The sequence below is a fragment of the Plecotus auritus genome (assembly GCF_963455305.1).
Source record: "Plecotus auritus genome assembly, chromosome: X".
Lineage (NCBI taxonomy): Eukaryota > Metazoa > Chordata > Mammalia > Chiroptera > Vespertilionidae > Plecotus > Plecotus auritus.
Window position 1 is genome coordinate 98,632,290 of NC_137784.1, and position 27,395 is coordinate 98,659,684.

The 27,395-nt window shown below is 45.9% G+C and overlaps 1 protein-coding gene across 1 annotated transcript; it reads left to right on the forward strand.

Moving 5' to 3' along the window:
* Positions 1–24,704: 24,704 nt before the first annotated feature.
* SOWAHD (sosondowah ankyrin repeat domain family member D) lies at positions 24,705–26,365 on the forward strand. The gene has a single exon (XM_080651889.1). The coding sequence runs from the start codon at positions 24,826–24,828 to the stop codon at positions 25,789–25,791; it is 966 nt and encodes a 321-aa protein (XP_080508015.1). The 5' UTR covers positions 24,705–24,825; the 3' UTR covers positions 25,792–26,365.
* The last annotated feature ends 1,030 nt before the right edge of the window (positions 26,366–27,395 follow it).

Consider the following 27,395-nt stretch of genomic DNA (forward strand, 5'->3'; position numbering starts at 1 on the left):
GTGGACACTCTTGGTGCACCCCTTTGTGGACTGTGTGTACAGCCTTGTTGTAATTAAGTCTTGATTGTTGTTGGTATCACTGGGAGGACTTGACCTCCAGGCCAGTTGGCTGTAAGGGTCAGCTGTGTCTATGCTGGTAGAAGTTCGGTGCTGGAGACAGCCTTATAGGATTAGACTTGCCAAATTGCAATAGCCTCTGTGCTCAGCTTGGATGGGGTGGAGTCTCAGGGCAGAGCAGACAGTCTTGGCTTCCCGTCAGCCTTGCCCTTGCGCGCACTCATAGACCTCTGCCTTCCCCAGCTCCCGAGTCTCCACCCGAGAGTCCAGACTCCCCCCACAAGAGCGTGGGTCCCCAGGGGCTTGCCTGGAACTGGGGTTCAGTGCAGTCAGAACTGGGGCCCAGTGCAGTCAGGAGCCTCTGACTCCCTTCCACTAGGGAAAGCCTGTGGCAACCTCCGCAGCCTTTGTGCGCACTGGCACGCGTGCTCCTTCAGACCTCTGCCTTCCCCGGCTCCTGAGTCTCCGCCCGAGAGTCCAGACTCCCCCCATAAGAGCATGGGTCCCCAGAGGCTCACCGGAACTGGGGTTCAGTGCAGTCAGAACTGAGGTTCAGTGCAGTCGGGGGCCTCCTTCCCTCTTCCGCCAGAGAAAGTCAGCCAGGCTCTTAGCCGCCCTTCCTCTCTGCGCGCACAAAGACCCTTTGCCGTACCTCTAATTCTCTGTGAGCTTTTCTCTTTCCTTCTAGTTGTAGAATTTTCACTCAGCCAGCTTTCCTGTGGTTCTGGATGGTGTCCGTTCTGTCTTTTAGTTGTAGTTTTGAAATTGTTGTGCGAGGCAGCAGTTTAGGTGCTTACCTATGCCGCCATCTTGGTTTCTCCTTTTAGTTGTAGTTTTGAAGTGGTTGTGCGAGGCAGCAAGTTCAGGTGTTTACCTATGCTGCCATCTTGGTTTCCTCAAGGTAAAGATCTTGAGATGAGATCATATTGGATTAGGGCACGCCCAAAATTCCAAGGTGTTATAATGAGAGAAGAGTGCAAAAAGACACAAAGAGAAGGTGATGTGAAGATGGAGGCAGAGATAGGAGTGATGTGAGGGGAACAGAGTTTTGTGACCCCAAAATATGCTTTTTTGGGGCATTGATTATTTTCAGCTGGTTATTTTTTTTAAAGTATATTTTATTGATTTTTTTACAGAGAGGAAGGGAGAGAGATAGAGAGTTCGAAACATCAATGAGAGAGAAACATCGATCAGCCGCCTCCTGCACACCTCCTACTGGGGATGTGCCCGCAACCAAGGTACATGCCCGGAATCGAACCTGGGACCTTTCAGTCTGCAGGCTGACGCTCTATCCACTGTGCCAAACCGGTTTCGGCTCAGCTGGTTATTTTTAAGGAACAAAAGACTCAGAAAAGAACCTTTGACCTTCCCCTAACTGCATAAAAGAATTTAGATAGAGAGCCTGCTCCAGGAAGAAAGCTATCTTCATAAATAACTACAGTTTAATATGAACATGTGTGTGATAGACAGGGAGGAACCTAGCAAAGCTGGTTTTATCAAAGTCCCCTCTGTCATTGTTAAAGATGGCCCAACAGCCCTAACCGGTTTGGCTCAGTGGATAGAGCGTCGGGCTGCGGACTGAAGGGTCCCAGGTTCGATTCCAGTCAAGGGCATGTACCTTGGTTGCGGGCACATCCCCAGTGGGAGGTGTGCAGGAGGCATCTGATCGATGTTTCTCTCTCATTGATGTTTCTAACTCTCTATCCCTCTCCCTTCCTCTCTGTAAAAAATCAATAAAATATATATTTAAAAAAAAAGATGGCCCAACAAACATTTAATTACCAAACATTTGATTTTTCATCTCTACATGAATTGCCTTTCTGCCTTTTGAAATACCAAACCATTACTCCCCCCTACACACACACACACACACACACACACACACACACACACACACACACCTTACTCCTTAACTCAAGATGACATATAAGACTTTGCCTAATTTGTCCCAGGATCTCATATTCTTCAAACCATTTTTTAAAATTTTTATCCACTGATTTTTGAGAGAGAGGCTGGGAAGAACAGAGGGAAGGAGGGAGGGATGGAGGGAAAGAGAGAGAGAGAGAGATTTGTTGCTCCACTCATCCATGCATTCATTGGTTACTTCCTGTATGTGTCCCAACTGGGGATCAAACACAACCCTGGCATATTGGGATGATGTTCCAACCACCTAACCCATCCAGCTACTGCCAGGGTCTCATATTCTTATGGAGCCCTGTATATACATATGGAATAAATTTGGTCATTTTCCCCTGTTAATCTGTCTTATGTCAATTTGATTATTAGACAAGCCAGAACTTAAAAAGGTAGAAGGAAATTTATTTTTCCTTCCCTACAGATGCATCTACAAGCCAAGGAATGCCAATAATTGCCTGTAACCATCAGAAGTTAGTAGAGAGTCATGGAACAGATTCTCTTTCAAAGCCTCCAGAAGTAACCCACCCTGATGACACCATGACTTGAGACTTCCAGCCTCCAAAACTGTGAGAGAATCAATTTCTGTTGTTTTTAAGTCACTCAGTTTGTGGTAGTTTGTTAGGATAACTCTAGGAAACAAATACACTTTTGAACAAGGGGCCCCATATTTTCACTTTGCACTGGTCCTTGAAAATTATATAGTCAGTCCTGCCTTGGCAAGTGTGGATTCTGAGGCTTGGTAGGTTGTGAACTTTGGAATATGTTCAAGAGACAATGGGAGATGAGGAAATAGACTGCCAGAAAAGACAACTTGAATTTCAGGGAGTCTTGCTACAAAGGATATCACACAGAAATGGGGTGATGGATAGTTGGGGATATATGGTCAAAAAGGTTGTGGTCCCCCGGCTGGTATGACTCAGTTGGTTGAGCATTGTCCCATGCACCCAGAGGTCGCTGGTTAGATTCCCAGTCAGGGCACATGCCTGGGTTTTAGGCTCAATCTCCAGTAGGAGGCGTGCTGATCAATTGTTCTCTCTCTCTCTCTCATTGATGTTTCTTTCTCTCCCTCTCTTATCCTCTCTCTCTAAAAATCAATAAAAACATATTTTTAAAAGAAAGTTATGGTCTTTTTAAAGAGAGGAAACATTACATGCTTGAATACAGATGGCAATGCTCCGTTGGCAGGGAGAGGGATTAGTGATGCAGGAATAGTAGGGGACACTTGCTTGAGCAAAGTCCTTCCAAGGGAAACAAATGGCAAATTTTATCTTTTTCCCCCAAAATCAGTGTTTTGTATCTTAGTTGAAATTCTGCACCCATACCACACACAGCAAGCAGCAACAGCAGCCTCTCTAGTCACCCGTATGTTTACCAAGAATGCTCACATCCATGGTCTCCTTTGATCCTAACAAAAAGCCTGTGAGATAAAGTAATTCCTTTCATGTCCATTATTCAGATGAGAAATAGAGACTCAGAGAGGTGATAATGGCCCAGGGCCATGGTAACTGGCAGACCTAGGGCTCCAATCACAATAAGGTCTTTCCCTCTCTTCTTGGATGCCCATTTAAGGCAGTTTCAAAGTGCAAAAAGTGGAGGTAGCAAATTCATGAGGCATCTCCACTCATGAGCATGGAAACCAGGATCTCTATAGCGGGTGCTGGCTGCTTCTCACAATAGTGATGCAGGCCAGCCCTTGGCAGGATTCCCTCCCCAGAGTCAGCTTCAGAGTGGGCCAGCTGGCAGGCAGCCAAGCTCATGGAGAGCACCCACTTGGAGCCAAGAGCCCTGTGAAGGGCACTGCAGGGACATGGGACCCAACAAGCTCAGGCTGTGTGCTTCTGCCCCAGAGAAGGGTGCTGAGGGGGGACAGGCCACAGGCAAGGACTGCCTCGAGAACCACTAGAATCCCGCATATGGTTGCTGAGCCTGGAGGGGCAACAGAGGCAGATTGAAGAGTATGCAGGGCCAGTGGCTGTAGAATTGAGGTTGGATCAGGATGACAGTTTGAAGCGCTGGTTGAAAGAGGGAAGTGACAAGCTGGGCTGTGGCAGGAGTGGGTGGGAGGGCAGTCAGGCTCTTAAGAAAACAGCATATGTGGTCTGAAGTGTTTATCTCTCAAGCAGATTCCTAAGTATATCAAATCTTTTGTTGTTAAAGTGTTCTGAGATGTGTGGTTAAAACAACCTTCATCCCCTAAGATCTACTTTTTAAGTCTAACATCTCCTGTAGTTATCAACAGCATGTACGGCCTCTAGAGGTTAGTATGCTAAGCTGACCAACATGATGGTTATAACTATCCATAGGGTTTGTCTCCAAAGAAAATAATTGTTTAGCATAGCAGAAATATAAGCTATCTAAGCATGTTGTAAAGCCATTTGAAAGTAACTCAAAGCTAGTTTTGTGAATATTAGTGTAGTGCTCTAGTCACATTCTGCTTTAAAAGGTTATGGCAAATACAGACAAATTTAAAAGAAGAAGAAAACAGCACATGAACTCTCCTTTGTGACAGTACACTGATCAGAGAAATATCACTTGCAGGCCTGGAAATGGCCAGGGAGTCACAACAGTGATTCTTGCTGCAGCCTCTTCCTCACTCCAGAGCTGAGGCTGCAGGGCAAGGTAGGTAGACTTTTGCCATGTGACAAATAGACATAGCATTCTGAGTTTAGTCACCAAAGTCAAGACCAGGAGCCCGGAAGTCCCATTCCCAGTGGAGCTGAGTGACCCAGATGCTAAAAGGAGGGCCAGAGGATGGGCAGGGCCAGCAGGTGCCATGTGGGGCACCTGCCACAGCCTATCAGGCAGGTGCCAAGGGGAGCAAGGAGGCTGAGTGGCTCCATTTGCAGGAGGGGATGGCCAGATACTGCTTTCTGAATGTCCGCTAAAGAAAACAAGCTCCAGGAAGAGGACAAAGAAGCCCAAGGTCAGCCAGGGATCACAAAACAATACAAAATCCAGCTCTGATTCACTGAGGCTTGCCATTTGCCAGGCATTGTGCTATGTGGTGTCTTTGGAAGCGCTACTTCAATTCTTAGGAGACTACTGGGAGGCAGGTGTAATTAATATGACCCCCCACTGTAGAGATGAGGAAGCTGAGGCACATAGTGCAGTGCCTTACGAAGGTCACATACTTAACTCTTCAAGGTGGGATTCAAACCAGGTCTTTCTGATTCCAAAGCCCATTCTTTTTTTCTTTTTTAATTGTATTGATTTCAAAGAGGAAGGGAGATGGGGAGAGAGATAGAAACATCAATAATGAGAGAGAATCATCAATCGGCTGCCTCCTGCACGCCCCTTACTGGGGATGGAGCCTGCAAACCAAGCATGTGCCCTGATGGGAATCAAACCGTGACCTCCTGGTCAACACTCAACCATGCCAGCTGGGCTAGCACCTCTATCTTGAACCCAATGGCCCTCTTAACATCACCACCTGGATGTCTAATTGCCATATCATATTTAGCAGGCTCAACACCAAATCCCTGATGCCTTCCCCCAAAATCTGTTCCATCCACAATCTTCCTTGTTTCAGAAATTGGTGACTTCATGCTTTCAGTCACTCAAGCCAAAGCCTTGGTCTCATCATGCACCCCACATCCAATTCATCAGCAAATTCTGTCAGCTCTGTCTTCACCATATATCCAGAACCCAGCCACTTCTCACTTCTTGGTAAAACGTAAGCAGATCATGTCACTTCTCTGCTCGGAACTACACAATGGCTCCATCTTACTTAAAGCCAAAGCCCAAGTCCTCATCTCCAACTATTCGCACACGTTCACCTACTGTGCGAATCAGATGACCTCCTTGCTATTCCTCCAATATGGCAGCCAAGCTCCTGGCTTGGGTGCTATTTTCCCAGGTATCTGGTAGGCCTGCTGGCTCACGTCCTTCAGCTCTTCTTGGTGAGACCTGTAGGGGTTCAGAATAGGCCTCCTCAAGATATGCCACTTTGGCATTTGAATTGTTTTGAACTGAAGGCAACCAAGACCCCACGGACTTGTCCATAATATGAGTTATTGCCAGAGATAACTTTTTTATGACCTATCTATAGGGCAGGGCAGACTTCGCATTACTGAACATCTGCTCATTCTGAACCCCTTCTGTTGTGTATCAGTTTCATATGATTTCAATCTACTTGTTTATGACAAAAAATTGAAGTTGTTTTTAAGACTGAAGTTGCCCTAGCCAGTTTGCCTCAGTAGAAAGAGCATCAGCCTGCGGACTGAAGGGTCCCGGGTTTGATTCCGGTCAAGGGCACATGCCCGGGTTGTGGGCTCGATCCCCAGTTGGGCACTTGCAGGAGGCAGCCAATCAATAATTCTCTCTCATCATTGATGTTTCTATCTCTCTTTCCCTCTCCCTTCCTCTCTGAAATCAACAAAGATCTATTTTTAAAAAATAAAATAAAATTATTATAATTCCTGTAGTGAGCCTCTGTTAAATAAAATATTGGAAAAAAACAAACCCAGTCTCTGAGTTTGTCCCCCACAACAAAACACCTTCAATATTATATGCTTTACTCACTTATTTTATATCTTATTGACTGTCTTCCCCATTAAGGCAGGGATTTTTATGTTGAACACTGAGGTCTCTCCAGCTCTTAGAACAATGCCTGGCACAGAGTACGTGCTCAATAAATGTTTGTGAATCTCCCAGACGGACTAGTAAGTGACAAATACAAGTTGCAGAACAAGAATTAGTGATCTAATTTATGTAAAGAACAACCACAAAGCACCACTCTATATCTGTACATATACATGCTTATGAATATAATTGCATGCAGTAGGCTCTGGAAAGATAACACCAAAGTGGTAACAGTGGTTATAGCTGGGTTATTCCCAGAGGGTTTGGGATGGGGGAGGGTGTCAAAGGAGACTTCAGTCATATCTGAAATGTTTTCCCTTTTTCCCCACAGGAAAATGTATTTCTGTATTACTTTTGTGGGATTTAAAAGAAATAAAAATGAATCCATTGCTCTAACTGGTTTGGCTCAGTGGATAGAGCATTGGCCTGTGGACTGAAGGGTCCCAGGTTCGATTCCGGTCAAGGGCACATGCCTGGGTTGCAGGCTCGATTCCCAGTGGGGGGCGTGCAGGAGGCAGCTGGTCAATGATTCTCTCTCATCATTGATGTTTCTATCTCTCTCCCCCTCTCCCTTCCTCTCTGTAAAAATCAATAAAATATATTTTTAAATGAATCCATTAAAAAATTATATGTTGCAACAGTTTCAATGAAATGAACAGAAAGTTTGAAGGACTCAGTAAGTGCTAAAAGCCATTCTTAGGGCAAGGGCTTGTTGTTAACCTCCAAGACTACATTCCTCCCTCCCTCCTCCCCTTTATCTCCCACCCCCAGGCCCCACCCCGCACATCACACATGATGGTTCCATAGCACCTACCCTTAGTCTAAGAGCTGGGGATAGACAAAGGGAGCCCTTTTCCCCACAGAGTTGACTTTCTGGTAGGGGAGCAAGAGCCCCCCAGCTGCTCAGCCAGGACTCTGTAAGTTGAAGGTCTGGATTGTGCAACTATAGAATCCAAAACACTTCGTTTCTGGTCACCAAATGTTTGGAGGTTGTTCCTTACATCAAACAATTCTCTGCCAAACCAGCTAGATGCCCTGCAATTTCACTCAATTCTGATGCTATCTACCCAGAAATAGCATCAGATTCCACAGGTGAAGGGCTCAGTCTCACAAGATTGCCTTCCCAATTCAGATGCCAGTTGCAAACCCAGGTTATCACCTGTGCTTCTGACCGACTGGCTATAGATGAGAGGTTCCAACGACCCCCCTCCTTGAATTTGATTAATTGGCTAGAATAGCTCACAGAACTCAGGGAAACACTTACTTAGGTTTACCAGTTTATTAAAGGATATGATAAAGGATAAAGATGAACAGCCAGATAAAAAGATACATAGGGCTAGGTGTGGGAGGGTCCTGGGTGCAGAAGCTTCTGTCTCCGTGGAGTTGGGTGTGTCATCCTGTGTGGATGAGTTCACCAGCCTGGAAGCTCTGCAAACCCCTGCCATTAGGATTTTACAGAGGCTTCCTCACACAGCTTGATCAATTATTAACTCCATTTCCAGCCCTTCTCCCCTCTCTGTAGGATGAAGGGTGAAGCTGAAAATTCACAGTTTCTGCCGAAACTGGTTTGGCTCAGTGGATAGAGCGTCGGCCTGCGGACTGAAAGGTACCAGGTTCGATTCCGGTCAAGGGCATGTACCTTGGTTGCGGGCACATCCCCAGTAGGAGGTGTGCAGGAGGCAGCTGATCGATGTTTCTCTCTCATCGATGTTTCTAGCTCTCTATCCCTCTCCTCTCTCTTCCTCTCTGTAAAAAATTAAAAAAAAAAAAAATATATATATATATATATATATATATATATATATATATATATATATATATATATATATAAAAGAAAATTCACAGTTTCTAATCATGGCTTGGTCTCTCTGGTGACCAGCCCACATCCAGGAGCCATCCAGAAGCCCATCAAGAACAATACTTGCCTCAATAGAACAAAAGATGTGTCTATTGTTCTTATCATTTAGGAATCTACAGGGTTTTAGGAGCTCTGTTCCAGGGACCAGAAGAAGAGACCAATATATATTTTCTATTATCTCACAATGATCTTAAGAAGAAAAACTTTGGTGGAGTGGTGGGGGGAAAAGCCAGATCAGAGTATGTTAAGAGAAGGTTGGAGGAAAAAGATGAAGCAGCAAATGCAGATCGCTCTTTTGAACAATTTAGAAACAAAGGAAAGAGAAATGGGGCAATAGCTAAAGGAAACCGTTTTTGTTTTTCTTCAATTGGAGAATAAACAGCATATTTGTGTGCTAATGGAAAAGGTCTGGTAGAGAGAGAAAAAATGATGATATAGGAGAGGGGGCAACTGCTGGAGCAAGGTCTTGAGGTTGGTGAGAGGGGAATGGGATCGACTGCAGAAGTGGAACATAGACAGTTCATTATAGTAACAGAACTTCACAAAGACTCAGTATCGCGTCTTCAACCCTAAAGCTTGGGAAAGATCTTAGAAGTGATGTACTCCAACTTTATTCTTATACAGGAATTGCCTCAGGCAGCCCCCCAGAAAATGCTGGTCCAGCCTCTGCTTAAACATCTCCAGTGATGATGAACTGGCTACTTCCCAAAGTGGCCATTACGTCCCCTATAATGGTTAGGTAGCTCTGCTTAATTGTACTGCATCAAAATCTGTTTCTCTGTCAGTTTCACCCACTGGACCAGGCTCTGTGCTTCAGGACCACAGAGACTCAGGGTAATATAAATTGCCAAGCATTTTTCAGATTTCAAGCACTCTTTTTTTTTTTGTTTTAATTCTCAGCTGAGGACATTTTCATTGATTTTTAGAGAGAGGGAGAGAAAGAAAAAGATACATTGATGTGAAAGAGAAACATCATCTTGGGTTGCCTCCTGTATCAGGACCGGGGATTGAACCCCGCAACATAGGCATGTGCCCTGACTGGGAATTAAACCAGTAACCTTTCAGTGCACAGGATGACACTCCAACCAACTGAGCCACACCAGCCAGGGCTTCAAGAACTCTTTTATAGACCCCTCTCTCACTGAATCCTCACAAAAGCACAGTGAGGAAGGTGGTATTTTCTCCACTGCACTGATGAAGAAACTGAGGCTCAGGGAGATTAAGTGATTTACCAAAGGGAGCAGGCTTAGTAAATTACAGAACTATGAATTCAGCAGAAGTTCCTGAGTCCATAACCCACACTTTCCTCTCCTCCACTCTGCCTTGGGTCCCTCCCTCTCTCCCACAGGTCAGCCCTTCAGTTTTTAAAGGCAGCTGTTATATCCCCCATGAGTATTCTCCTCTAGTTAAACATTCCCAATTCTTTCAACCACTTCTCATCAGGTGTCCCTTCACTCCTGGTCACTCCTACAGATGGGCTTCAAAACCTAAGCACCATAGTCCAGGTGTGGTCTGGCTTGTCCCGTTGTACAGAGCAGGCTTCTTGTGCCCTCACCCCCTTTGCTCTGTACACTGTTCTGCCATTCCTGTAGCCTGGAATAAAATTCCTGTCATGGCAATGAAGCCTCATCAATTTGTTGTCTTACTCATTTTTCCTTCATAAATATGAATAATTTGCATGTGTGTTTGGTCTGTTTTGTTCCTTTACAATGTCTTCAGTCCCCAGGAGCCCCGAGGAAACAAGTGTTATATGAACACAGAAGGAAATGCATGAGGCAGCCCTGACACTTAATTATACTTCAAAAAGTGTGGAGAAGTGTGAAACCTACCTGACTGGCTAGATTAGGCATGTGGACCCTACGTGTCTTTGAAAGGAGTGTGTTCTCCCTCTGGATCTTGATGAATGAAACTGTGTCGACTTATTGCATCCGCATGGATTTCCTGCAGCTCAGAGCATCTGGCAGACAGGAAACAAATCAAGTGACTATTCTTCCCAGCCTGCTCTTGCCAAACTGGCTGCCAGGGGACCCTAAGAACAGAACTTCTGATGATGCCAGCTGGCCAACTGGAATGAGTGATTAAACCGGGGCAGATTTTTCCTTGTGCCTTAAGGGAGCAGCCTAACTTCCAAAAACATGGGAGCCATCCTGTGATAGTTAATACTGAGCTGTAGACTTCAGGGGCTTAGAGCACACTGAAGGCAGTTGACCCTAATCCCTTCACTGTCCTGGCAGGGACAGGCAGGCTTATTTTTCTTCAAGGGGTTGATAATCTGAGCAGGATGCCAAAGATGGCACACAAATCCATTAGCAATGGCACTGGGACCAGTTACAATGCTCTTTCCCTCTCCCTTTCCCTGCTGTTTGTGGGTACCACTAGCACCACTGGAAGAGCTGACACCTGGGTCAGCCTGTGCCCAGCTTGAGGTCCTCGTTGCCACCTCTACCAACCTGGACTAAATCTCCAGCACATCAAAGAGATCATGCTCGCTCAGCCGGTGTGGCTTAGTAGTTGAGCATCGACCCATGAACCAGGAGATCACAGTTTGATTCTTAGTCAGGGCATGTGCCCTGGTTTCAAGCTCGATCCCCAGTAGGGGGCGTGCAGGAGGCAGCTGATCAATGATTCTCATCATTGATGCTTCTATCTCTCTCTCCCTCACCCTTCCTCTCTGAAATTAATAAAAACATATTTTAAAAAAAGAGATCATGATTGTGAGTGGCTGCCCACTCCTGCCCTAACTGAGAGGTGAAAGCAGAGAAAGAATGTGGTTTCTCCAAGGCCACAGAATGTACAGATGACAATGACAGACAGTGCCAATAAAGTCACAGGCCCTATTTTTTGATCTCCAGAAACACACGAATGACAATAAGGTGTGATACAAAATACAACCAAAAATGCTTCACGTTGAGATCTCACCAGGTTCTGCTCATTCAAGTTGGAACAATGTTCAAGTGAACTCAACCCACACATGGGTCACTGAAACATTGAAGTCAAGGCTTGGAGGCCTTGGATCATTTACAAAGATGTCGAAAGCACAAGCAGGGAGCTCTCTTCTTTCATTTACTTCATACAAGTGGCAGGAATGGTTGGTCTCACAGAGGAGCCACCATGAATTATGGGGCTCAGATAGCAGAGTTGAGTGAGCCTCCAGGAAAGATCTCTAAGACCAGAATTCTCTCCCCTATGATGCACCCCATGTCTGAAATCTCCACCATTAGAGCCACTCCTTCAGGTTAAGGCATTCAAGGCCCCTATCATAAGGCAAATACAGGGTTTGGCAAAAGTAGGTTTATGTTGTATGTGAAACAGAGCTAATTCTTTTATTATTTATTGATTATTGTATGATTTTTCCATACGACAAACTGTAAACATACTTGTGTCCCATCCTGTATTTCAGAGTATAGGCAACTGACTAAACATCTTCCCGTTTGAGCCACACTGCCTGGGTTTGAATTCCGACTCCACCACATATTAGCTGTGCAATCTTGGGTGATTCATTGAAGCTTATAACTGCTCTGTGCCTCAATTTCCTCACCTATAAAATGGGAGTAATACCGGAACTCATAAAGTTAGTTTGAGGATTCAATGAGTTAATACATGTAAACTTGGAGCAGTGGCTGGCACATAAAAAGTGTTCACCCGATGTTAACTGTTATCATTATGATGGGGTAAGATTATGAAGGGCTTTGTATTCCAGGCAAAGGAGCAATGTGGGCTCAGGTCCTGCCTGGTTCCTAGCCCCTACTCCTCCCCACTCCATGACTGGAGCCACTTTCTGAGGATCTACCAACCCTCTTGCTGCAAGCTCAGCCCTGCCCCAGACTCTAGGCCAGAGGGACATCAGCAGCTCCAGACAAGCACTCTGGGATTCCGTCTGGGGTCACCCTTGATGTCTCAGTTCTGGCTGCTAAATCCTTGCCTTTTCTCTTGTGTTTGCTTTGGGGATCTTTAACTTAGTTGGGAACTTGGGGCATAGTCATCTGAGAACCACTCAGGATACCATATGATAAAATGCTGGGTTGGGTGTTACAGACTACAAGGATTACATGAAGGAGGAAATGATTAGGTTTAGAGGAGTCAAGCAGAGCTACCTGGAGGAAGCAGAGCTGGGATAAGTAACATTTGCCCTGGCAGAAGGTGGAAAGGAAAAACTAGAGTCTGGTCACCTGTCTATACCTTTAGCCCCCTAAAACTCACTTTATAATCTAGTTCCACTTTCCACTCCTCACTGTCTGTCCTATCCCACTGCAGTTAACAAGGTCATGTCCAGTTGTAGCTGGAAAGATGGCAATGCTACTGAAACTGAGGACAGCAGTGGCATCTCTGGATGGACAAGACAGCATATCAATGCCTTCTGTTGGTTGGAGCTCCTGGAGGAAGCCCTTGAAATAAAACTGATGCTGGATCTTTAAAGCCACCATCATTATCATTTAAAGCCAATTGTATCATTCTTGAATACCTCCCAAGAGGAAGAAGATCAGGCCTTTATTTTATTTCACAAACCCTCAGCATCAGGTTCCTTTGGAAACCAGCTCACCACTCCTCTGGCTTGGAGTTGACCAGTCCTGCCTTCAAATGACAGATCATAGACATGGATAATAGACAGGATTTATCTATACCAGTGCTTTTCAAACTATCTGTGGTGAATGATAGAGGTTTGTTTTTTTTACAGTGTAAAATTTTTATATTTAGAATTAGACAGCTGGAGTGAGTTTAGATGATCCCAATTTTGTTAGCAACATCCAGAGCATCATAGTCGGGAGCCAAACATATGTCTTCTTTTTTCCATCAGGCCTGATCGTGGTGTTGACCTTGGCCACATCAATGGCATAGATCTTCTTCACAGCCTGTTTGATCTGGCACTTGTTGGCCTTGACATTCACAATGAACACAAGTGTATTGTTGTCTTCTATCTTCTTCATGGTTGTTGATTCAGTAGTCAGGGGGAATTTGATGGGGGCATAGAGGTCAAGCTTGTTTCTCCTAGGGACCCTTTTTTGAGGATATGTGGGCAGCCTTCAAAGCTGTAGTGTCCTGGGCCATCAGAAAGTGGATGAGGTGTGGATCTTTTTTTGTGCCTGTGGACGCCTTTTAGCACTGCTTTCTTTGCCTTCAAAGCCTTTGCTTTGGCTTCAGCTTTGGGAGGAGCAGGGGCTCCCTTCTTCACTTTCGGTGCCATCTTCATGAAAAGGAGGTTATATCTTTTTTAAATTTCCAATCTGTCATGAACACATACTTTTGTAAATTTTTTAAAAAATGATTCATACACTTGGATGCTGCAGCAATATCAAATTTCTATGAACATTTCTAAACATTCAATTTATTTTCTTGTTGGACTGGCAGCAAGCAGTCCACAGGCTGACACCATTCGAGGTCTCTGTGGACTCCATCTGCTCAGTGAGGAGATGCTAACAGCATGGATAATGGACTCTGTAAGAAAGGCTGGCTCTGCTGAGATTCTGTCCATTTCCTACTCAAAGTAATGATGGAAGAGATGCCAGGCTGGTGGAAGATCTGCCACTTGCTAGCAGCCAGGTGACCTTGAACAAGTTACCTAACCTCTCTGAGCCTCAGTTTCTGCATCTATAAAATGAGGATGATGTCTAATACAGTAGTTTTCCTCCCTTATTCACTGGGGATGTGTTCCAAGACCCTCCTTGGATGCCTGAAACTGTACATAGTACCAAACCCTGTATATACTATGTTTTTCCCTATACATACATACCTATGATAAAGTTTAATTTATAATTAAGCACAGTGCCAGGCCGGTGTGGCTCAGTGGTTGAGCATTGACCCATGAACCAAGAGGTCCCTGGTTCAATCCCCAGTAGGGGGCATGCAGGAGGCAGCCGATTGATGATATTTCTCTCTATCCCTCTCCCTTCTTCTCTCTCTAAAAATCAATAAAAAACCATATTTACAATTAAGCCCAGTAAGATAAAAAATAACAAAATAAAACAATTATAGCAACAATATACTATAATAAACTTGTGTAAATGTGCCTCTCTCTGTCTCTCTTCCTCTCTCTGATAACTGATCTGATAACCAAGAGGGCTACTAAGTGACTAGGGGTCAAATAGTGCATACAGTATGGATACACTGAACAAAGGGATGATTCACCTCCTGGGTAGAACAGAGTAGGATGGCAAAAATTTCATCAAACTACTCAGAATGGTGCACAATTTTTTAAAAAAATGAATTGTTTATTTCTGGAATTTTCCATTTAATATTTTTGGGCCATGATTGACCATGAGAAACTGAAACCATGGAAGGTGAAACCACAAATAAGGGGGTACTACTCTAGTAACTTTCTTGTGAGGCTGTTATGAGAATTAAATGAGATATAATATATGGAAAGCAGTTGTCACAATGCCTGGCGCATGACTAATTCTTACTATGTGCTAACTATAACAATATTGTCTATGAAGCAGATGGGCTACAGGCAACACAATGTATTCCAGGTTTAGGAGTCATTCCATTTTTTTACTTGGAATGCTAGCATGGCCACCTGCTCCATTTTGTCATCTTTGAAATGGAAGTAACATTCAGAAGCTATCTCATAAGACTGTGGGGAGGATCCAGTGCTCAGCTCTGTATCTGTCTTGCACATAGTAAGTCAATTACTGGTAGAGTCCAATTATGTCCACATGTTCCCTCTAATCCTAACTCCTACTCTGCCATAGAACATTCAGAAAGAAACATGCCCTCAGCTGGAAGAATAATATTTAGCAATCTTCCATCATTTTGGTCTCTGAAACCAGAAACTGTATATTTTTGAATCAGTCAAAAGCTTTTGGTCATAATAGAAGGAGCATGGGCATTGGTGTCAAAGAGACCTATTTGAATATTGTCTCCATCACATACTACCAGTAGCTGTATATCCTTTAATAAGTTTCTTCACCTGTCATTACCTCAATTGTCTCATTTGTAAAATGCAACCAATGCAATGAACCAGTTATCTCCAAAGTGGGAATTCCACAACACAGAAGGGTTCATAGTGGAGCCCACCCTCTTTCATTGTATTTTTAGTCTATTCCAAGTTATGCAATTTCTGTGTTGGGTTGCAAATTTACAGATTATAACATCTGGTTTTAACTAAACCAATCCTCCCCAAATGGAAAAGTGGCTTGAAAAGATTTCTACAAATAAACCACAGCCTGAATGAAGATAATATGAAGGATACAAGTACAAGTGAGCAATAGGAAAATGGCAGAACTGACTAATCTCCCATTGCTGGTACAAGCTTTTCATCAGCCTCATTACAAAATAAAAGCAACAATAAAAAAAATTGGTGATAAGAAATAAGCCACACCAAAAAAAAGAAAAATATCAAGAAACCTAAAGTATGATTCACATTCACTTTGTTAATAACACACACTTTACGTGTTTACTTTGTCTTATATTAGTTAATAATAATATGAAGCAATCATGATTAACAAGATCTTTAAAATCTAAGCATCCTCAAAATGGATGCTTAATGAACTATGATGGTAGTTAAGATGGTGGTTATTTTTTGTGGCAATTTTAATTTTATAATCTTTTTTATTTTTATTTTTGTTTTCTTAGGTTTTTTATTTAACTCCATAGATTCCTTTATAGCATGAAGAAGTCCTTTATTCTCTTTGTTCATTAACAGTGTAGTGCTTTCAGTTGTCATCAGGGTTATGATTCCTTTTTTTAATTTAATAAATCTTTATTGTTCAGATTATTACAATTGTTCCTCTTTTTTCCCCCCATAGCTCCCCTCCACCCGGTTCTCACCCCTCCCTCTGCCCTTACCCCCCCCCCAGCACTGTCCTCATCCATAGGAGTATGATTTTTGTCAAGTTTCTTCCCGCACCCCCCACACCCTTTTCCCCCCAAGAATTGTCAGTCCACTCCCTTTCTATGCCCCTGATTCTATTATATTCACCACTTTATTCTGTTCATCAGATTTTTTATTCACTTAATTTTTAGATTCTCTTGTTGATAGATACGTATTTGTTGTTCATAATTTTTATCTTTACCTTTTTCTTCTTCTTCCTCTTCTTACAGAATACCCTTCAGCATTTCATATAATACTGGTTTGGTGGTGATGAACTCCTTTAGCTTTTTCTTATCTGTGAAGCTCTTTATCTGACCTTCAATTCTGAATGATAGCTTTGCTGGGTAGAGAAATCTTGGTTGTAGGTTCTTGCTATTCATCACTTTGAATATTTCTTGCCACTCCCATCTGGCCTGCATAGTTTCTGTTGAGAAATCAGCTGACAATCATATGGGTGCTCCCTTGTAGGTAATTAACTGTTTTTCTCTTGCTGCTTTTAATATCCTCTCTTTGTCTTTTGCTCTTGGCATTTTAATTATGATGTGTCTTGGTGTGGCCCTCTTTGGATTCCTTTTGTTTGGGGTTCTGTGCGCTTCCTGGCCTTGTAAGTCTATTTCTTTCACCAGGTGGGGGAAGTTTTCTGTCATTATTTCTTCAAATAGGTTTTCAGTATCTTGCTCTCTCTCTTCTTCTGGCACCCCCATAATCCAGATGTTGGTACGCTTGAAGTTGACCCAGAGGTTCCTTACACTATCTTCATATTTTTGGATTCTTTTTTCTTTTTGCTTTTCCAGTTGAGTGTTTTTTGCTTCTTTGTATTTCAAATCTTTGACTTGATTCTTGCGATCCTCTAGTCTGCTGTTAGATCTCTGTAAAATATTTTTTATTTCAGTCAGTGTATGCTTAATTTCTAGTTGGTCCTTTTTCATATCCTCGAGGGTCTCGCTAAATTTATCGGTCTTTTCTAGGAAATTCTTGAAAAACCTTATAACCGTGGTTTGAACTCTATATCCAGTCCTTTGCTTTCCTCCATTTCTTTCATTTGTGACCTGTTTCTTTGTCTCCACATTTTGGCTGCTTCCCTGAGTTGATAGAGTGGCTTTGTGTGCTAGGTGTCCTCTAGGGCCCAGCGGCTCAGCCTCCCCAGTTACCTGAGGTGGACACTCTTGGTGCACCCTTTTGTGGGCTGTGTGCACAGTCTTTTTGTAGTTAAGCCTTGATTGTTGTTGGTGTCACTGGGAGGAATTGACCTCCAGGCCAATTGGCTGTGAGGATCAGCTATGTCTACGCTGGGAGAACTTCTGTGCTGGAGACACCCTTATGAGACAAGACTTGCAAAAGCCTCTGTGCTCAGCTTGGATGGGGCGGAGTCTCAGGGCGGAGCGGACAGCATTGGTTTCCCGTCAGCCCTGCCCTAATAGGCCCCTGTGTCTCAGTCCCAGGGTTAATAACTGCAAGCACCTCTGAGAGAAAGCTGCCCTTGAATTTCGCCCGCTGCCAGACAGTCCAGTTTCTCCCCGAATGAGTCTGGGTCCCCAGAGTCTTGCCCGGAACTGGAGTTCAGCGCAGTCGGGAGCTTTTGTCTGCCTCCTGCTTGAGAAAGCTAGCCGCGCACTCAGTTGCCAGTCATATCAGTACCTCTGCCTCCTGCAGCTCCTCTGAGTCTCAGTGTGCTTTTCTCTTTCCTTCTAGTTGTAGAATTTCCACTCAGCCAGCCTTCCTGTGGTTCTGGATGATGTCCATTTTGTCTTTTAGTTGTAGTTTTGAAATTGTTGTGCGAGGCAGCAGTTTAGGTGTTTACCTATGCCGCCATCTTGGTTTCTCCCCTAATTTTATAATCTTTTTTAATCCTCAACTGAGGATGTTTTTAAATTATTAATATTTTAGAGAGGGGGGAGGGAAAGAGAGACAAACACTGATTGGTTGCCTCCCACACACACCCGGACAGGGAATCCAACCCACAACCTGTACGTGTGCCTTCACCAGGAATTGAACTGGTGACCCTTTAGTGCACAGGACAATGTTCAACCAAGCAAGCCACACTGGCCAGGGCTGGTTTAATTTTTTAAATTGTCTTATCAAAAAACTGGAAATGCACTATGAAGTACTGCTTTGATAGCAATTTTTCAAAAGGTGGGGGGTGGATTTCAGGATAACTTTACTAAAAAAGTTGGCAAGCTATTACAGCAAAGATAGTAAAGTCTGATATATGCAAAGTGCTATAGGGTTCATCAATATGGTATAGAAACTAGACTTTTGATATACAGTAAAACCTTTACAGTATTCTATTTTGGAACAAGGTAGGGAGTGACACTCCATTTGTCACTTGGATACCACACAGAGATTGAACACTAGTTATTTTGCAGCAAAGTCCTTAAAAGCGTTTCAAACTAAAAGATACACTTTCACACCCCCAAAGAAACCTGTACCCATTAGTAGTCACTCTCCTTTAGCCCCTTCCCTCCTCCACCCCACCCCCCAGCCTAGGCAACCACTAACCTACTTTCTGTCTCTGATGGGTTTGCCTCTTCTGGACATTGAACAACTTGGGACACAGGGTGTCTGGATGTTAGAAATGCAAGGCAGAAGGCACCAAGGGCAACATGCCCTTACTACAAGATGTTGTCTCTGCCCACTGTATCCAAATAAGTAAGGCGGCATGACATAGAGGCATGGGCACACCCTCTGCTCTACCACTTTTGAGCTGCGTGACTCTGGTCACATCCCTTAACCTCTTTCAGCCTTGTAGTGAATTCTACATAAATAGTGTCTTTTCCACTTACCTCACAGGCTTGCTACCTGGATCAAAGAGCTAATTTAAAAATATAAAAAGACTTTGCCCTAGCCAATTTGACTCAGTGGCTAGAACATCGGCCCATGGACTGAAAAGTTCTAAGTTTGATGATTCTGGTCAAGGGCACATACTTCAGTTGCAGGTTCGATCCCCAGCCCCAGTCTGAGTGTGTGTGGGAGGCAACCAATCGATGTGTCTCTCTCACATTGATGTTTCTCTCTGTGTGTGTCTCTCCCCCTCCCTTCCACTCTCTAAAATTCAATGAAAAAATATCCTCAGGTGAAGAATAAATAAATAAATAAATAAATAAATAAATAAATACACTTTGAAAACCATAAGGATGGATATTCCCAACCTGCAACTCCTCTTGACTAAAGCAAGGAAACACATTTTGCTCACCATCCTCCTTCTCTCTCCGGATTGTCACACCAAAGCCCCTGATGCTAGTTAGAACCTCCTTCCTTGCATCTACTTAAGGGCCAAGGGTGAGCATCCAGATCCTGGTTAAAAACCTGAATTCATACCAACAAAGGGTCTGCAGTGGCTTTCCTCCCACCTTGAAATCTGTGCGAACTTTCTGATTTTCTCAATCTCTAGTTGGTTAGAGCACCCTCGTGTGTCTCCACGTGGTAATACTTTAGGTCTTTTCCAGGAGGAGACATTCTTTTCATCACAGTATCAATAAAATGTGCAATGGAAATTTTTTTCTCATCACACTTCAGGGCCAATGCTTGACACTTGGACTCCAGTTAAGCCATTGCATCCCGAGTCTTTGGCAGGTTTCCTGCTTGCGCTCAGGCCTGAAGATTTCTTTCTGCTCCATGTACACCCCTTTTTCCTTAGTCATTTTGAGAAACCTTAGTCTCATGGTTCATAGATGTCCACTTGGTCCTGCCACTGCTGTTATCCCAAGCTTACACAGTTCCCGAAGTATGATCATAATTTTTTTCTTTCTAAAAAGTACATCACACTTTACTGAAGGACTAAAAGGTAATTTCAAAGTATTAGGAAAGAATTTTTTTTAAGTATTTACTAAATATGAAAGGTATTCAAAATGATAAACCTTTCACAGGAGTCCTCATGTAAAGCCCTGGCACTTGGAGAGGAGAAAATAATAAAAAGGGACAGTGACATCTGGCAGTACACACACAAACATACACTCTCACACACACATTTACACACTCTCACAGCCATACCACTGTTGCTCAGTGGGAAAGGAGCTCTCTCATTGAGAATTATGTCATGCTATCAGCACAGGTCTTTGGAAGAAGGAAAATTTCTATTTTATATTTGGAACCTCCAGAATGTTCCCTGTTCCCTCCATGAGCAAGGGTTATGGAGGCCTGAGGGACTTTCCTTCCCATATTCCCCCCTTGCCTGTTTGCATCCCTGGATTTTTCTGGATACGTAAGCTCCACTGGCAAACTCCACTGAGAGCCAAAGACACATGTGCCTTTTGGCATGCCCTCCCCCCGCCCCCGAGAAGATGTTCCTGAAAAGCTGCCTGTAAATTTTTTGCAGGACAATTATGATTCCCTACTGACTTCTAATAAGATTTCTGAGCTCCCTCTTCAAGATTGATTTTCAATGTACACCCAACACTTCAGCTTTAAGTTCCTCTGCCCCCTGCCATCCGTTCTGACAGTTACTTAAAAGTTACTGAAAAGTGAAAAAATGATCAACGAAGCATTAAGATCTCTCCTAAGACTTGGCCAGATAGTTCAGTTAATTAGAGCATCGTCCAGATACGCCAAGGTTGTGGGTTCGTTTCCCAGTCAGGGCACATACAAGAAGCAACAAATAAATGCATAAATAAGTGGAACAACAAAAAATTGATCTCTCTCTCTCTCTCTCTCTCTCTCTCTCTCTCTCTCTCTCTCAAAGCAATAAATTAAAAGCTGCCCGGTCGGTGTGGCTCAGTGGTTGAGCATTGACCTATATGAACCAGGAGTTCACAGTTGGATTTCCAATCAGGGCACATGCCCCGGTTCTGGGCTCAATCCCCAGTAGGGGGAGGGCAGGAGGCAGCCAATCAATGATTCTCTCTCATCATTGATATTTCTATCTTTCTCCCTCTCCCTTCCTCTCTGAAATCAATAAAAGAAATTACAAAATTCTAAAAAGATAAACTAAAAGCAAAAAATATCTCTTCTAGTTCAAATAGTCCAGGATCTGTAATCAAACCTGTGAATACATTGAAGAGGCTGTTATTTTGAAAAGACATCTGGTACCACCATTTCTAATGCAAATACCCTACATCTAACTTTTGGGGAGGCTGTTTCCTAGGGCTTGAGGGATTTTTGCCCCACTCCCTTAGAGGGGAAGCCACCTCAGATGACTGGCATCTTCGTTTTAGGGGGGTTGGTACTTTCCCTTCTGCTTTCTACTCCCTCTACCCCACTCCCAGGTGTCAAATTCCAGAGACCCTCTCTACTGAAATAGAGATGGGTGCTGGGATTCTGGGGAACTCTATGCAATACAGCTGGTGGCCTAGGGTAGGAAGCACTTGCTAAGAAAAGATGAAATGAGTTGCTAGGGAGGCACTGTGGCTTTGGTCTCTGGTAAAAGAGTTAAGCAAGGGCACGTGCGTCATGGGCCTTTGCCGTCTTTGAACCAGAGATATTATTAGTGCTGATAGCAAAGGGAAATGCCTGCTTAGTGGTGAGGAAAATTAATAGTCCAAGCATTCTTCCATCCTGCATTCCCCGTGTTGGCATTTTGATTAAAAAAAATATTGCCGCAGCTGTTTGCATATTCTGGAAGTGTGTGTGTATGTGTGTGGTTTAGTGTTTACAGATTTGGGGTTGTGGAGGGGAGTTTCCAGAGCAACGGAAGTAACTGCTTGTCAGTCAGGGTGCATTTTGAAAATGAAACCCTGAAAGCTGGGGCCCACTTTGGGCCTGGGCCTGGTCTCTGAGGAGTCAGCAAAGGCCAGGAGGTGGCTTTGGCTAGTTGGTTCAGTGAATGAACCACTGGTCATTATTACTTTTTTAATGAATTGACCAAATCTATGAGTTGCTTTCAGTGTCCTGCAGATCCAATCCAAGGCAGGAAAGTGGGAGTGGGCATCAAGGTTCTGGCTTCTGACACACCCTACCAACACACACACACACATACAATGCCCCCCCGCCCCCGCCGTCACATATACACACAATCACATTTTCCCAGGTTGCCAAACCAGAAGAAGGTAACAAATATTTCTCACACACCTGCTAGGTGCACGAGGATAGTATGACATAGTCATCTAAGAGTTTAGAAGGATTTTTCTTTTAAGATTTCTTTTTTAGTATTTTTAATTGATTTTATAGAGGAGAGGGGGCGGGGAGCTTTGTTGTTTCACTTATTTATGCTTCATTGGTTGATTCTTGTATGTGCCCTGACCGGGGATCAAACCCGCAACCTTGGCACATAGGGACGACGCTCTAATCAACTGAGTTTCCTGTCCAAGAACAAAGAGTTTAGAGTTTAACTGGCATGTGAGAACAAGGGGAGAGAAATACAACATAAGGCAGTTTGTGCCAGATGCCAAGGCAGCAATACAAACAGAGGATTGAGGGAGGGAGAGTGATCACTCTGGGCTGGGATAATCAGAGGTGGCTTACTGGAGAAGGTGGAAACTGAGGCCAACCTTAAAGAACAGGGAGAAGAACTTCACTATTCAGAAGCTGTGAGGGAAGACATTCTAGATAGAGGAGGGCAAGTTCAAGATGTACTCAGGCTAGGACAAGTCCATCCCTTTGGCTGAAACTTGGGGCTTGTGGGAGTGATTTATAGCCAATAAGCCTGGCTTGGATACCAGTAGATCTGTGCTAGAACAAAGGCTATGGTGTCACACAGACCTGCTCTGCCACTTCCTGCTGGGTGACCTTGGGCAAGTGGCCTAACCTCCCTGCAAACTGAGGAAAATAATGATGCTTAGTTCTTGAGGCCATTGGGAAGACTAAAAGTTTTACATCTAGCACAGTGTCTGACACATAGTAAATGTTCAAAAATGGGTTACAGCCCTAGCCGGTTTGGCTTAGTGGATAGAGCATCGGCCTGTGGACTGAAAGGTCCAGGGTTCAATTCTGGTCAAGGGCATGTACCTCCGTTGCAGGCTCCTCCCCGGCCTGGGCCCTGGTGGGGGCACATGCAGGGGACAACCAATGGATGTGTTTCTCTCACATCAATATTTCTCTCTGTCTTTCCCTCTCTCTTCCACTGTCTCTAAAAATCCATGGAAAAATATCCTTGGGTGAGGATTTTTTAAAAAAGGGTTACAGCCCTGGCCGGTTTGGCTCAGTGGATAGAGTGTCGGCCTGTGGACTGAAGGGTCCCGGGTCGATTCTGGTCAAGGGCATGTGCCCTGGTTGCAGGCCATCCCCAGTGGGGAGTGTGCAGGAGGCACCTGGTCGATGTTTCTCTCTCATCGATGTTTCTGGTTCTCTGTCCCTTTCCCTTCCTCTCTGTAAGGAGTTGATGAAATACATTAAAATAAATAAATAAATAAATAAGGGTTACAAATGCATAAGCTGTCATGAAGGAAAGCTCAAGATATTTAGGGCTGATTCCCAATATTTGAGGGCCAAGGAGGAAAAGCCTCTGATACTTTCTATCACTGTTGGGCCCAGTGGTGTGAGCCCCCATCCCTCTGGCCTACACTATTGGATCAGCCTCCTAACTTCCTGCCTCTGCTTCTCCCATAATTATTTTCCTAAATACCACCTTAATCATAGCTGTGCTCCTCTCTGGCTCAAGAACCTTCTATGGCTCCCAATTGCTCACTGACTGAACTCCCTAACATGGGGTGAGGGAGGGCACAGGAGGCAAGAGCTACCATTTATTGAGGAAAGGAAAGAGCAAAGAGAAGGCCAATGTTAGGAATTCAAAGGTAAAATATCATCCTCTTTTAAAAGCCCCTAAGCACTGAATTCACAGAAAGCAGCAGGTCCCTGAGGGAGAGAGCAGGACACATCTCTGAAGAGGGCAGGGCGTTCCCCTCTGACTCAGATTCATCTGCACCTGTTTCGTCAAGCCAACCCGAGAGAGGTTAAAGAGGAGAGAAGAGGGTGGAGCAAGGGACCTGGGGTGGGTGGAGCAGTGGAATACCCCTTCTCCATTCCGGGAAAGTCTCTACCTGGGCTCTGGTCTCAGGTTTCTGCAGGAATCCCGCGTAGTTCTGGGCGCTGTGGGGACAGCACAAAGGGCAGAGCAGGCGAATCGCGTCACACGGGGTAGCCAGGCGGCCTCCGTGAATGCTAGGCTCGGGACAAAGGCGGCTTGGGGACAAAGTACAGGGAGACTCTTGAGGAGATAAGAAGGACGGTCCAAGGAAGGGGGCGGGGAGCGAGCACCCAGGAGCCTTGGCTGGCAGCCGAGCTCAGCCCGCCGGGGAGGGGGCGCCCTCCAACCTCTTCCTCTCAGCAGCTGCTGGGATGCGGAGAACGGCTGCTGGGGCCGTTGGGCGGCTCGGGGTGACTTTGGGGGCCGCTTGCAGCCCTCCCCCCACCTCGGGCCAGGAGGCGGGGCCTCCCAGCTTACCTGGCCATTTGGGGCGGGGCCGCCCGCAATCGGGCGGCAGAGGTGGCGGCGGTACCCAGTGCACGGGACTACCCCTCCACGCCCCCACGCCCGCGCGGGGGCCCTCCCTCGGCTCATTCGTTCTCTCCCTCTCTCCCCCTCTCCCCTCCCCTCATTTGCTCCCTCCCTTCTTCCCTCGGAGCCCAATTGCTCAAGCCGCTTCCTTCCCCAGCGCCAGTTCCTCTCCTAGTGGGGCCCGGGAAAGGCTGCGAACGCTAGAAACGCGGAGCGCGGCGGCGGAGCTGCAGGACCATGGCCGAGCCCGGACAAGCCGCGACGCCGGCGCCCAGAGCTTCCCTGCCATGGAGCGCGCACAGCCTGCGGAGCTTCCCGCAGCCCCGCCCCTCCAGAGTGGACGCGGTCAGCCTCGGCAGGTACCGGGGCACAGCCACCGCCTCCCGGCAGGCCTCCTTGCACGGCTCGCTGACGCACTCCGGAGCGGGCTCAGGGCGCCGGCGGGGAATGCTGCGGGAGCTGTTGGGGCTGCAAGGAGCAGCTCCCGCCGGGTGGCAGTCCGAGGGGCGGACGGAGGAGCAGTCCCCGGGCGGGCCGAACGGCGCGGGCAGCGGCAGGCTGTGCCTGGAGCCCCGGGAGCACGCGTGGATACTGGCGGCCGCCGAGGGCCGCTTTGAGGCGCTGCGGGAGCTGCTGGAAGCCGAGCCGGGGCTGCTCCTACGGGGCGACCCGATCACCGGCTACTCGGTGCTGCACTGGCTGGCCAAGCACGGGCGCCACGAGGAGCTCATCTTGGTGCACGAATTCGCCCAGCGCCAGGGGCTGCAGCTCGACGTGAGCGCCCCGGGGAGCGGCGGCCTCACGCCCCTTCACCTGGCGGCTCTGCAGGGCCACTACCTGGTCATCAAGGTGCTGGTGGGCGCCTTGGGAGCTGACCCCACGCGCCGTGACCACAGCGGCCACCGGGCCTGTTACTACCTGCGGCCCGACGCGCCCTGGAGCCTGCGGGAGCTGTCGGGGGCTGAGGACTGGGAAAAGGCGAGCGACAGTGAGCGGGACAACGCCAACAACAACAGCAGCGGCGCCACCACCGCCACCGGGTGGACGCTGCGAAGGACTCTGAACTCATTGGGTGCGATGGCCGCGGAGACAACGATGAGAGAGGTGGCGCTGCCCAGCAAGGAGAAGGACTCCGCGGGCAGCCGGGTGGCGCAAATTCAAGGTTTTTTTCGCCAGATGTTCCCCTTCTTCCAGGACCGTTGAGAGCGACGTAGACGAGAGTGCAGAGGGACCGCGCCACTGTAGCGAGGCCTCGGTCCTCCCTTGTCCCAGATTCCACTGAAGGGGCTATGCGGCCCAGTGCGCTAGGCCTGCAATGAGCAGACCACATCCCGTCTGTCTCAGGTACCTGTCACCAGTCTCCTGCAGTCACTGGCCAGGAGACATGGAGACCAGGCGTCCTCCTCCCCCCCACCCCCACCCCACCCCCCCAACCAAGAGAGAGCAAAGACCAAGCTGTCCTGGAGCCCAATCCCAAAAGGAGTTGGAGTTAGGGGCAGGAGCGCGGTCCTGCTTGGGAGAGGGAAAGTTAAGCTTCCAGTAGCCATTTCTGATCTGGCACAAGTTTTGGTTTATTACTAGAATGAGTTGACTGTAAACCACTGATGCAGAGTAAGCTCCTAACTGCAGGCTTGACTTGGCTACTAAGGGGTCACTTTGTGCTGCCAGAGTCAGCCCCTGGATCCCTGTTCCTGAGACAACCAGGGCTTACTGGTACTTTTTCAAATGTATCATGGATGACTTCTTAAGCATATTAAAGTGGAATTGTTTTCCTTTTACATGACAAAGCTGTCCTTTGATTTTTTTCATTAACCACTGAGGTGGGGGAAGCTTCCAGTGTTTGCAGGGAAGAGGTCACCCATCCATGGCCAGGAGCTAGTGATCCAGGGCAGGCTCTGGACCTCATTCTCAGAGCAAATGGCTAAGCTGTGCACTGAAGGTTCTACTTTCACCTTGACTCTGAGTAGAAACCCACAGTTTAACTATTGGGCTCTTGAGCATTTAGGTCTGGGCTCTGGCACAGTCTCCTAGAGTTGTGTGTAGGGGAAAGAAGGGTAGTAAAAGGGGAAAGCCTCCAGATGTACATTGCTGATACTTTGTGGTGAGTCATGTCATTTACCTGGACTTCTGCCCTCCAGTGAGACACACCCACTGGCACTTTTTTCTGCAATAGGGCTTTAATCATCATCATTTGCTTTTTTTTTTTTTTTAATCCTCACCCGAAGATATGTTTCCATTGATTTTTAGGGAGAGTGGAAGAGAGAGGGAAAGAGAGAGAAATATCGATGTGAGAGAAACACATCGATTGGTTGCCTCCTGCATGTGCTCCCACCAGGGCCTGGGCCAGGGAGGAGCCTGCAACCCAGGTACATGCCCTTGACCGGAATCAAACGTGGGACCCTTTGGTCCACAGGCCGACACTCTATCCACTGAGCCAAACCGGCTAGGGCAGTGGTCGGCAAACTCATTAGTCAACAGAGCCAAATATCAATGGTACAACGATTGAAATTTCTTTTGAGAGCCAAATTTTTTAAACTTAAACTTCTTCTAATGCCACTTCTTCAAAATAGACTCACCCAGGCCGTGGTATTTTGTGGAAGAGCCACACTCAAGGGGCCAAAGAGCCACATGTGGCTCGCGAGCCGCAGTTTGCCGAATACTGAGCTAGGGCATCATTTGCTTTTTTTAAATTACACTTAATATATAAGCTGTAGTTTGAAAAATTGTTCCCAAACAATTGAACTGAGTAGAATACAACAGTTAACTTGAACTGAAAGGAGGGGAAAGCAGTTGGAGACTAGAGTTGT

Coding starts and splice junctions, on each gene's coding strand:
- SOWAHD (XM_080651889.1), top strand. CDS start 24,826: ATGGCCGAGCCCGGACAAGCCGCGACGCCGGCGCCCAGAGCTTCCCTG.